The sequence below is a fragment of the Oncorhynchus keta genome, unplaced genomic scaffold (assembly GCF_023373465.1).
Source record: "Oncorhynchus keta strain PuntledgeMale-10-30-2019 unplaced genomic scaffold, Oket_V2 Un_contig_7444_pilon_pilon, whole genome shotgun sequence".
Lineage (NCBI taxonomy): Eukaryota > Metazoa > Chordata > Actinopteri > Salmoniformes > Salmonidae > Oncorhynchus > Oncorhynchus keta.
Window position 1 is genome coordinate 1 of NW_026289466.1, and position 12,500 is coordinate 12,500.

General features: G+C 46.4%; 1 protein-coding gene across 1 annotated transcript in view; it reads right to left on the reverse strand.

The window, feature by feature from the left end:
- Positions 1-3,011: 3,011 nt before the first annotated feature.
- Positions 3,012-12,500, reverse strand: part of LOC127926328 (alpha-ketoglutarate-dependent dioxygenase FTO-like) — a gene marked incomplete at its 3' end in the record, with an annotated part of 31,099 nt that continues 21,610 nt past the window's right edge. The window contains exons 2-4 of the mRNA XM_052511760.1: positions 10,090-10,167; positions 6,837-7,881; positions 3,012-3,137 (exon numbers count right to left, since the gene is read on the reverse strand). Coding sequence (XP_052367720.1) covers positions 3,012-3,137; positions 6,837-7,881; positions 10,090-10,167 — 1,249 coding nt within the window. The remainder of the gene's footprint in view (positions 3,138-6,836; positions 7,882-10,089; positions 10,168-12,500) is intronic.

Below are 12,500 nucleotides of genomic sequence, written 5' to 3' on the forward strand. Positions count from 1 at the left end.
ACACACATATTACACATATTACACACACACACACATACACACATTACACACACAGACACACACATATTACACACACAGACACACATATTACACACACACAGACACACACATATTACACACACAGACACACACATATTACCACACACAGACACTACACACACATATTACACACACAGGCACACACATATTACACACACATATTACACACACAGACACACACATATTACACACACAGACACACACATATTACACACACACACACACACACATATTACACACACACAGACACACACATATTACACACATATTACACACACAGACACACACATATTACACACATATTACACACACAGACACACACATATTACACACACAGACACACAAATATTACACACATATATTACACACAGACACACACATATTACACACACAGACACACACATATTACACACACAGACACACACATATTACACACACAGATTACACACATATTACACACACAGACACACACATATTACACACATATATTACACACAGACACACACATATTACACACACATTACACACACAGACACACATTATACACACAGACACACATATTACACACACATATTACACACATATTACACAGACACACACATATTACACACACATATTACACACACAGACACACACATATTACACACACAGACACACAGACACACATATTACACACACACATATTACACACATATTACACACACAGACACACACAGACACACACATATTACACACACAGACACACACATAGTACACACACAGACACACACATATTACACACACAGACACACACATATTACACACACAGACACACACATATTACACACACATATTACACACACATATTACACACACATATTACACACACACCATTAACAGTTCAGAGGTTGAGTCACTGACTAACGGTGCTAAAGGGGAATAATGGTGTCCGTGATGGTACACGGGCCCGTTCCTTATCAAAACACCACAAAGCCAGGGGCCTCCCGAGTGACGCAGCGGTCTAGAGGCATCACTACAGACCCAGGTTCGGTCCCGGGCTGTGTCGCAGCCGGCAGCGACCGGGATACCCATGATGCAGCAAACAATTGGCCCAGCATCGTCCGGATTAGGGCATGGTTTGGCCGTCTGGGATGTCCTTTTCCCATTGCTCTCTAGCGACTCCTTTTGCCGGGTCGGACGCACGCACGCTGACTTCGGTCGCCTGCTGTATGGTGTTTCCTCTGACACATTGGTCTGGCTGGTTTCAAGATTAAGGGAGCAGTGTGTCAAGAATCAGCGCGGCTTGGTGGGGTCGTGTTTCAGAGGGCTCTCGACCTTCACCTCTCCGAGTCCGTACAGGAGTTGCAGCGATGGGACAAAACTGTAACTACCAACTGGATATCACGAAATTGGGGAGAAAAAGTGGCAAAAACTACAACAACAAAAAATTATTAAAAATGTCAAAAATCACCACAAAGCCACTAGTCAACAGGCTAGCTTTTATTTCTGTCCCTTGTCGGGGCATGCTATAACATCCAATGAAACACTGAGTGGACTAGTTTCTTGAATGTAGTCTTGGTTGATTACAGTAGTTAGTGTCTGTACTGTGTACCTGATCCAGGTATAGGACTGAGACAGACTGACTGTGTGAGCTGCTACAGTACCATAGTGATCCTGTAGGGATCTTCCAAACTGGAACATAAATCCCCATTGATCCAGTTCAGTCAGGTCCAATTGCAATGGTGTTTCTAGAGCAAGCCATCACTCTGTTATCATGCGTGGACTGTGACAAATCTCATCCTGTCTGGGTTATGTCCCGTCAGGTCACTCCAACTCATGGTTTCTACTCAAATCAACATGTTTTGAGGTTGTGTGTGTGTGTGTGTGTGTGTGTGTGTGTGTGTGTGTGTGTGTGTGTGTGTGTGTGTGTGTGTGTGTGTGTGTGTGTGTGTGTGTGTGTGTGTGTGTGTGTGTGTGTGTGTGTGTGTCTGTGTCTGTGTCTGTGTCTGTGTCTGTGTGTGTGTGTGTGTGTCTGTTTGTGTGTGTCCAAAAAAACGATGCAGTCATATTTCACCAACGATCCCAGACAAATACACACAATGATGTCTTGGAGGTCCTAACCCATACACAGTGTGGGACATGGTGTGCTGCTATGATAGGGAAGCTAGTGGTAGCCAATAATAGCTGTGTAGCCTTGTCCTGTATTGTAGAAGCTAAGAGCAGCTCGACCCAGCAGGCAGAGATGAAAGGGGAAGGCATCTGCTGTAGCCATCAGCATTAAGGTCTGATTTACACCCTCATGGCCCGCTGCCTGTCTTCTCCACTCCATAGAGACACCACCAGCACCGCTGCCACAGCACCGGGTCACAGGACTTCACAAAATAACATTTTGTTTTCTTAACCTCTCTAATGCATGCAATTACATGGAACCTTAGGAACAGAACAGGGCTTCTGGTCGGGTTGGGTTCAGACTAACACAATGACGAGAGAGTGAGAAAGAGAGATAGATAAAAGAGAGGGAGAGGGAGAGGGAGAAAGAGAGAGAGAGAGAGAGAGAGAGAGAGAGAGAGAGAGAGAGAGAGAGAGAGAGAGAGAGAGAAGAAGAGAGAGAGAGAGAGAGAGAGAGAGAGAGAGAGAGAGAGAAAGAGAGGGAGAGGGAGAAAGAAAAGAGAGAGAGAGAGGGAGAAAGAGAGAGATAAAAGAGAGGGAAGGAGAAAGAGAGAGAGAGAGAAGAGAGAGAGAGAGAGAGAGAGAGAGAGAGAGAGAGAGAGAGAGAGAGAGAGAGAGAGAGAGAAAGAGAAAGAGAAAGAGAAAGAGAGAGAGAGAAAACAAAACAGAAAAGAGAGGTAGAAAAAGAGAGCGAGAGTCTGGAGTGCATCCTGCTTCTATGGGTCAGTAGGGACATAGTAAACCAAACACACTAGAACATCAAGTGTAAATCTCACACAGACTAGATATGTCATGTAGAAGGAATGGTGTGCATGCTCTAGTACCTCTAAGGTAGTAGGAGTCTCCGGACTGCAGTGGGAGGGTCAGTCCAGGGGTGTGGATGTCCCAGGCCACCTTTAGACCAATCCTCCAGCAGCCCTTCTCTGCAGGACCCTCCTCCGAGCTCACACCTGCTAAACACAAACAATCCCACCACTTAGGTCAGTCAGATCAGAAACAAATATACAATAGGAGACAGGGCATATTGTTACATTGATCTCTCAGTACAACTTGTGTCTTCATCACAGTTTCTGTACAAGAGCCTTTTTAATAAAAGTATTTGATGTTAGGTAGCTAGTGTGTGTAGAGGCAGCAGACAGACAGGGTAGTGGGGATTATTCCCCTCCAATAGCCAGTCTCTGAGCCTCTCACCGAGCCTCTCACCCAGCCTCTCCCCATCTGTCCTCCATCCGAGGCATGGTGAGAAAACGAGATCTACCCAGCCCCTGTTAGGTCCACACCCTTCAGCATAAATCAATACTAAAGTCTTCCCGGGCCTTTCTCAGCCCCACGGCAAATCAGACCTTCTCCTTTGCTCAGCAGAGGACAAATAGTAACTTCATTTCCGGCCAGCGCTTTCTGAGAGAACCGTTAATGACACTGCTCCTAAAGGACGCAGGATGGGAATGGTGTTGGAGCTGGAGTAAAGAGCATTGTGGTCTTTCCAGACGGAAAACACTCCGCCGCCAAGCCAGATACCGTGCCTTGCGAAAGTATTCGGCCCCCTTGAACTTTGCGACCATTTGCCACATTTCAGGCTTCAAACATAAAGATAGAAAACTGTATTTTTTATGAAGAATCAACAACAAGTGGGACACAATCATGAAGTTGAACAACATTTATTGGATATTTCAAACTTTTTTAACAAATCAAAAACTGAAAAATTGGGCGTGCAAAATTATTCAGCCCCCTTAAGTTAATACTTTGTAGCACCACCTTTTGCTGCAATTACAGCTGTAAGTCGCTTAGGGTATGTCTCTATCAGTTTTGCACATCGAGAGACTGACATTTTTTCCCATTCCTCCTTGCAAAACAGCTCGAGCTCAGTGAGGTTGGATGGAGAGCATTTGTGAACAGCAGTTTTCAGTTCATTCCACAGATTCTCGATTGGATTCAGGTCTGGACTTTGACTTGGCCATTCTAACACCTGGATATGTTTATTTTTTAACCATTCCATTGTAGATTTTGCTTTATGTCTTGGATCATTGTCTTGTTGGAAGACAAATCTCCGTCCCAGTCTCAGGTCTTTTGCAGACTCCATCAGGTTTTCTTCCAGAATGGTCCTGTATTTGGCTCCATCCATCTTCCCATCAATTTTAACCATCTTCCCTGTCCCTGCTGAAGAAAAGCAGGCCCAAACCATGATGCTGCCACCACCATGTTTGACAGTGGGCACGGTGTGTTCAGGGTGATTAGCTGTGTTGCTTTTACGCCAAACATAACGTTTTGCATTGTTGCCAAAAAGTTCAATTTTGGTTTCATCTGACCAGAGCACCTTCTTCCACATGTTTGGTGTGTCTCCCAGGTGGCTTGTGGCAAACTTTAAACAACACTTTTTATGGATATCTTTAAGAAATGGCTTTCTTCTTGCCACTCTTCCATAAAGGCCAGATTTGTGCAATATACGACTGATTGTTGTCCTATGGACAGAGTCTCCCACCTCAGCTGTAGATCTCTGCAGTTCATCCAGAGTGATCATGGGCCTCTTGGCTGCATCTCTGATCAGTCTTCTCCTTGTATGAGCTGAAAGTTTAGAGAGACAGCCAGGTCTTGGTAGATTTGCAGTGGTCTGATACTCCTTCCATTTCAATATTATCGCTTGCACAGTGCTCCTTGGGATGTTTAAAGCTTGGGAAATCTTTTTGTATCCAAATCCGGCTTTAAACTTCTTCACAACAGTATCTCAGACCTGCCTGGTGTGTTCCTTGTTCTTCATGATGCTCTCTGCGCTTTTAACAGACCTCTGAGACTATCACAGTGCAGGTGCATTTATACGGAGACTTGATTACACACAGGTGGATTGTATTTATCATCATTAGTCATTTAGGTCAACATTGGATCATTCAGAGATCCTCACTGAACTTCTGGAGAGAGTTTGCTGCACTGAAAGTAAAGGGGCTGAATAATTTTGCACGCCCAATTTTTCAGTTTTTGATTTGTTAAAAAAGTTTGAAATATCCAATAAATGTCGTTCCACTTCATGATTGTGTCCCACTTGTTGTTGATTCTTCACAAAAAAATACAGTTTTATATCTTTATGTTTGAAGCCTGAAATATGGCAAAAGGTCGCAAAGTTCAAGGGGGCCGAATACTTTCGCAAGGCACTGTACCTCCGGATGAGAGCAGCTGGGTGACTCTAAATAAAACCATTCTGAAACACCAGACAGAGCCTTGGGAAAAAGAGACAAATACTAGACTTCTCCCAGACCTGACACGAAAAGTAAGCGTGTCAAAGAAAGACAGGTGTCGTGCAAATAAACATGCATAGAAGGTTACTGGTTACTGTACGTACCAGACTGGGATGTAAAACAGCTCAATTATTGAGTTGAGAAAGAGAGAGGGGCTTTGACTGCGGTGCAGCCGAGAACAATGTCAAAAAACATGGGCCCCCTCGTAAAAAAACAACATTCCGCATGGTAACAATTCCATCTCTGTGGTTCTGGGAGTATTCAGAACGATCTGACCCAAAGTGAACATAGCATTTCTTGAGTAATGCACAGCGGGGTTAGCGAGCAGTGCTGCTAAACTTTGTCAGGTTTGCCTGTGAAGTCTGGTGCTGTGGGGTCAGTTTGGCCTACAAAGGAAAGGCACAGCTGCAGATAGAACAGGCTACCTAGAATACAGCCCCGGCCGGTCGGTCCTGTGCTGTTTGAAGCCAGCGTTCCCAGGGGTCAACGGTCAGATGGGTCAGAACAAATCATCTCCACAGTCTTCTACTCTACGGCAGATGGTTCTGTTTAGCCAATCCCTCTGAAATGATGTCGGCCCACTGCAAAGGCGGCTGAGATGTGGTTGTGAACTGTATTGCCATGTGAAAAGGGGATCGTGCACCTTGATAGTAAAACAGAGTACATATTTGATAAAAAAATATGATCATGATCGATCAATCAATGAATGAACTCCGTCAAAAAAGATACACTCATATCAGCCCTATAAAATCAGGCCGAGACCCACTATGATAGAACATCTAGGCTAAACACTGCCTCAATACTGCTGTACAGTCTAGAACCAGTAATCAAAGCAGACACTCATTATTCCATATCAGATAATTACACATTGATCATTTCTGGAGGAAATGACTTAGATCAGATCGTTGAGCGATAAGGCTGGGCGAGTTGTTGGAGTTTTGTAGTGTGCCGTTCAGCATGTGTTTAGCCCCTGAATGTGTCCCAGAGAGTGTGTGTTGATGATCTTCCCTCACCCCCTGGCCCTGCTAGCGATAAGGCATCCCAGCCTGTCAGAACAGAACAGAGGCAGCCTGTGATGACATTTGATAGTGCCCTGACACTATCAGGCTGATAGATCTGATGGCTGGCTTACTGGAGGCCGTGTCTGAGATAAATGCTGTATAGCTGTTGGAAGTGAGCTGCTGTAGGGCCACATACACAACGTTAGCTGTTAGCTGCATTTGATAGAGATAGTAGCTCAAAATGACATCACAGTGGAGAAGAAAATAGCTACATCTAAGGGGTTGTGGGTGGAGTGATAAAAATGGGATAACAAGTGAGACTGAAGGGTGTTTTTGAGGAAGTTTGGGTCTAATTTGACGGGGATCCACCACTACTGACAGTGATATACAACAACTATACTGTATGACCTTTGACCCTCACCTTTGTCGTCGTCATGACAGCTGTAGCTGTAGACGGCCACAGGAGATAAGCTGACCAGGTTCTCATCATGGTGCCAGCCCACAGCCATCTTACCCATCCCATAATATGGCTCTTCTTTCAGCTGGCTCATTGCTGCTGGGTCCATGTAGTTGAGCAGGGTGACGTTGAACTGGGTCGGGCCAGGACAGGATGTCTTAGCAGGGTTAAGGTTAGAGCATCCCTGGCCACTCTGCTGGTCTTCATCCTCCTCATCTTCAATGTGGTACCCAGAGAGACTGTGTTTTAGCTCAGCCACAGGCTTCTCCTGAGGGCCTAGGTCTGTGGTCTCTGTCTCTGTGCTGCCAGCTGGCCTGTGCTTCCAGCCTGTATGTTTTCCCTCACTGTGTTGTTTTGACGCCGTTGGACTCCCCAATTTAGTTTGTTTAGTCTTCATGTCTCCCATCTCGTCGCCGTGTCTTGACTCCCATGCTGCATCCTGTTTGGACGATGAGCCTTCCTCTTCACTGTGTTTTGACTCTATGTCCCAATCGTCGCTGTGCTTTGACTCAGTCTCTCCCTCCTCACTCTGCTTGGACTCCGAGTCTCCTCCACCGTCACTGGGTTTGGACTCCTCGCTATCTTTAGACTCTGTGTCTCCTTCTACACTGGGTTTAGACTCTATAGCACCAACCAACTCTTTCCTGCACTGCTTGAAAACATCCCCTTCCTTCCTGTCTCCGACATCAGAGCAGAAGAAGCAGTTGAGCTCCCAGAGTGCTTTGCAGGCAGCGCTGAGGTCTGGGTCACAGCAGGTCCCTCTCTGCTCGTCTGTGTGCCAGGGGATGGTGAAGAGCCGCGTGTCCAGATAGCGGTAGGTGGTTCCTGGCTGACCCAGCAGCACCCGGGATACGGCGGTGAAGACGTCTCGGTCCCTCACCTTCACCAGGTCCCTCAGGAAACAGCCCCTCCGCCGCAGGGTGAACAGAGCAGCCTCCACCCGACCATGGAGCTCCTCAGGCAGGGAGCAGGACCGCCGCAGAGCTAGGCCAGAGTAACTAGTCTCCCACTGGAACACAGGCAAACACATATCAATTAGCTGTTGTTCTGCCTGCTATAAGTTAAGTGGTCTCTGTCTCCAGAAACAATTGATGGAGAACAAGTACACAGACTAAACAGCCAACATAAATATTGTATAACTAGCCATGTTTCTTCTAATTCAATGGTATGAGCTAAGTATCTTTCCAAGTGCTAAGTCCTCTGTCCCCAGTGGGATAGACAGATGGCTTTGGTAGGGACTAGTACCAACGGCAATGGGATGACAGACGGCTTTGGTATGGACTAGTACCAATGGCAGTGGGATGACAGAAGGTCTGGAATAGTACCAATGGGATGACAGAAGGTCTGGACTAGTACCAATGGCAGTGGGATGGCAGAAGGTCTGGACTAGTACCGATGGCAGTGGGATGGCAGAAGGTCTGGACTAGTACCAATGGCAGAAGGTCTGGACTAGTACCGATGGCAGTGGGATGGCAGAAGGTCTGGACTAGTACCGATGGCAGTGGGATGGCAGAAGGTCTGGACTAGTACCGATGGCAGAAGGTCTGGACTAGTACCAGTGGCAGTGGGATGACAGAAGGTCTGGACTAGTACCAATGACAGTGAGATGACAGAAGGTCTCAAATCAAATCAAAACCAAATCAAATTGTATTTGTCACATACACATGGTTAGCAGATGTTAATGTGAGTGTAGCGAAATGCTTGTGCTTCTAGTTCCGACAATGCAGTAATAACCAACAAGTAATCTAGCTAACAATTCCAAAACTACTACCTTATAGACACAAGTGTAAGGGGATAAGAATATGTACATAAAGATATATGAGTGAGTGATGGTACAGAGCGGCATAGGCAAGATACAGTGGATGGTATTGAGTGCAGTATATACATATGAGATGAGTATGTAAACAAAGTTGCATAGTTAAAGTGGCTAGTGATACATGTACATTTACATTTACATTTAAGTCATTTAGCAGATGCTCTTATCCAGAGCGACTTACATAAAGATGCAGTAGATGATATAGAGTACAGTATATACATATACATATGAGATGAATAATGTAGGGTATGTAAACATTATATTAGGTAGCATTGTTTAAAGTGGCTAGTGATATATTTTACATCATTTCCCATCAATTCCCATTCTGGACTAGTACCAATGGCAGAAGGTCTGGACTAGTACCAATGGGATGACAGAAGGTCTGGACGAGTAAAAATGGGATGACAGAAGGTCTGGACTAGTACCAATGGCAGTGGGATGGCAGAAGGTCTGGACTAGTACCAATGGGATAGCAGAAGGTCTGGACTAGTACCAATGGGATGACAGAAGGTCTGGACGAGTAAAAATGGGATGACAGAAGGTCTGGACTAGTACCAATGGCAGTGGGATGACAGAAGGTCTGGACTAGTACCAATGGCAGTGGGATGACAGAAGGTCTGGACTAGTACCGATGGCAGTGGGATGACAGAAGGCCTAAACTAGTACCAATGGCAGTGGGATGACAGAAGGTCTGGAATAGTACCAATGGCAATGGGATGACAGAAGGTCTGGAATAGTACCAATGGCAGTGGGATGACAGAAGGTCTGGAATAGTACCAATGGCAATGGGATGGCAGAAGGTCTGGACTAGTACCAATGGCAATGGGATGACAGAAGGTCTGGAATAGTACCAATGGCAGTGGGATGACAGAAGGTCTGGAATAGTACCAATGGCAATGGGATGGCAGAAGGTCAGGACTAGTACCAATGGCAGTGGGATGACAGAAGGTCTGGACTAGTACCAATGGCAGTGGGATGACAGAAAGCCTGGACTAGTACCAATGGCATGGGGATGACAGAAGGTCTGGACTAGTACCGATGGCAGTGGGATGACAGAAGGTCTGGACTAGTACCAATGGCAGTGGGATGACAGAAGGTCTGGACTAGTACCAATGGCAGTGGGATGACAGAAGGTCTGGACTAGTACCAATGGCAGTGGGATGACAGAAGGTCTGGACTAGTACCAATGGCAGTGGGATGACAGAAGGTCTGGACTAGTACCAATGGCAGTGGGATGACAGAAGGTCTGGACTAGTACCGATGGCAGTGGGATGACAGAAGGTCTGGACTAGTACCAATGGCAGTGGGATGACAGAAGGTCTGGACTAGTACCAATGGCAGTGGGATGACAGAAGGTCAACAGTGGTCTGGACGCTGGACCAGCCTGACTGACTGACTCACCAGCTGTTGGAAGCCATGGTCTGAGGGCCCGAGGTAGGGGATGCGCTGGTCTCCTAGCTCCTGCAGCAGCCTGCGCCTCTGGAGAAGAGGAGACCAGACACAGGTCAGTACACAAAGGTCAGCAAAGATGCACACGTCATGATGAATTTACAGGTAATGACATGTACGATAGAAGAGAACAGATTAATCCAGGGTTTTGGGAGTTGACGAATGCATTAGCCTACATTTAAACTGAGACTGTGAAGCATCAGCATCACATTTAATTCAACCTCCCCAGATGATATCCCATAGTCCCCTAGCTTCATTGTCGTCTCACATTTTTATGATTTCTGGGTTCTGCAGTGAGGTTCCTCACAACCTTATAAAGAATGCCCTGCTGCGTTCTGCGTACTGGCTCCCTCCTATAAAGACCCAACCTGGTGGAAGGATCAAAGCCCTTTCATTGGCTCACATTCCATTCCGACCTGTAAATCCAATGGCAACCAGCGTAAAACTGCGATACCCAAATAAATTTCAAGTGCCGAACCCTCCCCTCCCCTCCATCCATCTCTCCCGTCTGCGTCCCTCCGTCCTTTATTCTCTCCCCACAGCCCCACAGGTGCACACACCCCACACCCCACCCCCCACACCCCTGTCAGCCACTGGCTGGCTGAGAGCCGGCGGGCGAGAGAGCCATGTCAGTGACCCGCTCCTGCCTTTAAACCTTTAAATGTGCTGTGGACATCGATGTGAGCACTTCGCCCCACCCCTTGCCGCACAGCTTCCCCGCATCAGCAGTGAACAAGCTCAGAGCAGAGTGAAGGCTGTGAGGTTTAAGGACAGCAGGCCTCGTATATATTCCCAGACATTTACTACATGCGTTTCACATTTCTGCCGGCCTAATAATGCCAGAGACCTCATGCGGGACGCGGGGGAATGCGAGTCCCGACTGACAAAATATGTCCTGACTTTTAGAGTGAAATAAAATGTCCTGTTAAGAACATTAAAGTGTACGCTTAAAAAGGTTGTGTCCTGAATGACTCAAAAGAGGGCTGGATCAAAAAGTGGACAAACAGAAAAGGTATGTGCATGAATACAGAGGAAAAGGTGAAATGTCAGTATGGGAGACGGAGACAGAGAACCTATTAGCTTTATGTTGTTAGTAGATTTCCCTTCAGGGGGCTACAGCTTTATCTGCAGACTAAACACCAACACCATCAACTACAACACCACCAACACCAACACCACCTCCACCATCAACTACAACACCACCAACACCACCAAACACCAACAACACCAACAACTACAAAACCACCGACTACACCAATAACACCACCAACACCATCAACTACAACACCACCAATAACACCAACAACTACAAAACCACCGACTACACCAATAACACCACCAACACCATCAACTACAACACCACCAATAACACCAACAACTACAAAACCACCGACTACACCAATAACACCACCAACACCATCAACTACAACACCACCAATAACACCAACAACTACAAAACCACCGACTACACCAATAACACCACCAACTACAACACCACCAATAACACCACCAACTACAACACCACCAACTACAACACCACCAATAACACCACCAATAACACCACCAATAACACCACCAATAACACCACCAACACCATCAACTACAACACCACCAATAACACCACAAACACAAACAGGATGCACATGGGCAGGCCGGCACTCTAACTTATTCTATTTAGAGTGGAACAAACAAAAGGAGAGGAAAACTGGTCCACAGACAGAGTGAATCTACAACACAAAACAACATACACTATTCATGGCCAGTCTGTGTTCAAAGGGCCAGGAAGAAGAGCAGAGGAGGAAAACTGACACACATTCATTGGTGTCAAAATCCTGCAGAAGCTTCAGGATGTTAAACCTTTGTGTGTGTGTGTGTGTGTGTGTGTGTGTGTGTGTGTGTGTGTGTGTGTGTGTGTGTGTGTGTGTGTGTGTGTGTGTGTGTGTGTGTGTGTGTGTGTGTGTGTGTGTGTGTGTGTGTGTGTGTGTGTGTGTGTGTGTGGGGGTGTGTGGGGGGTGTGTGGGGGTGTTTTTGTGTGATGTGTGAGCATGAGTAAGGGGGCAGTGTGGTGTGTTTCCTGTGTGTGTAACCAGCGTGTGTTGTTCCTGTATGTATGTGTGTACAAGGCTGGTTGGTAGGCCGTTGCCAACTTGACCTTAAGAGCACATTGCCCTGTGTGATGAGCATGTAACACACACACACACAACTGGGCTGGATAGCACACTGCCTCAGCTCCAATCGCACACAACCGGGCTGTCACGCACATGTCGAATACATCAAGCCACTCAGAAATTCCACAGGAAAAAAAGACAACCCTAGCCCTCTGTAGCAGATGGGCTCTCATTTCCTCCTCTCTTCTCATCTCT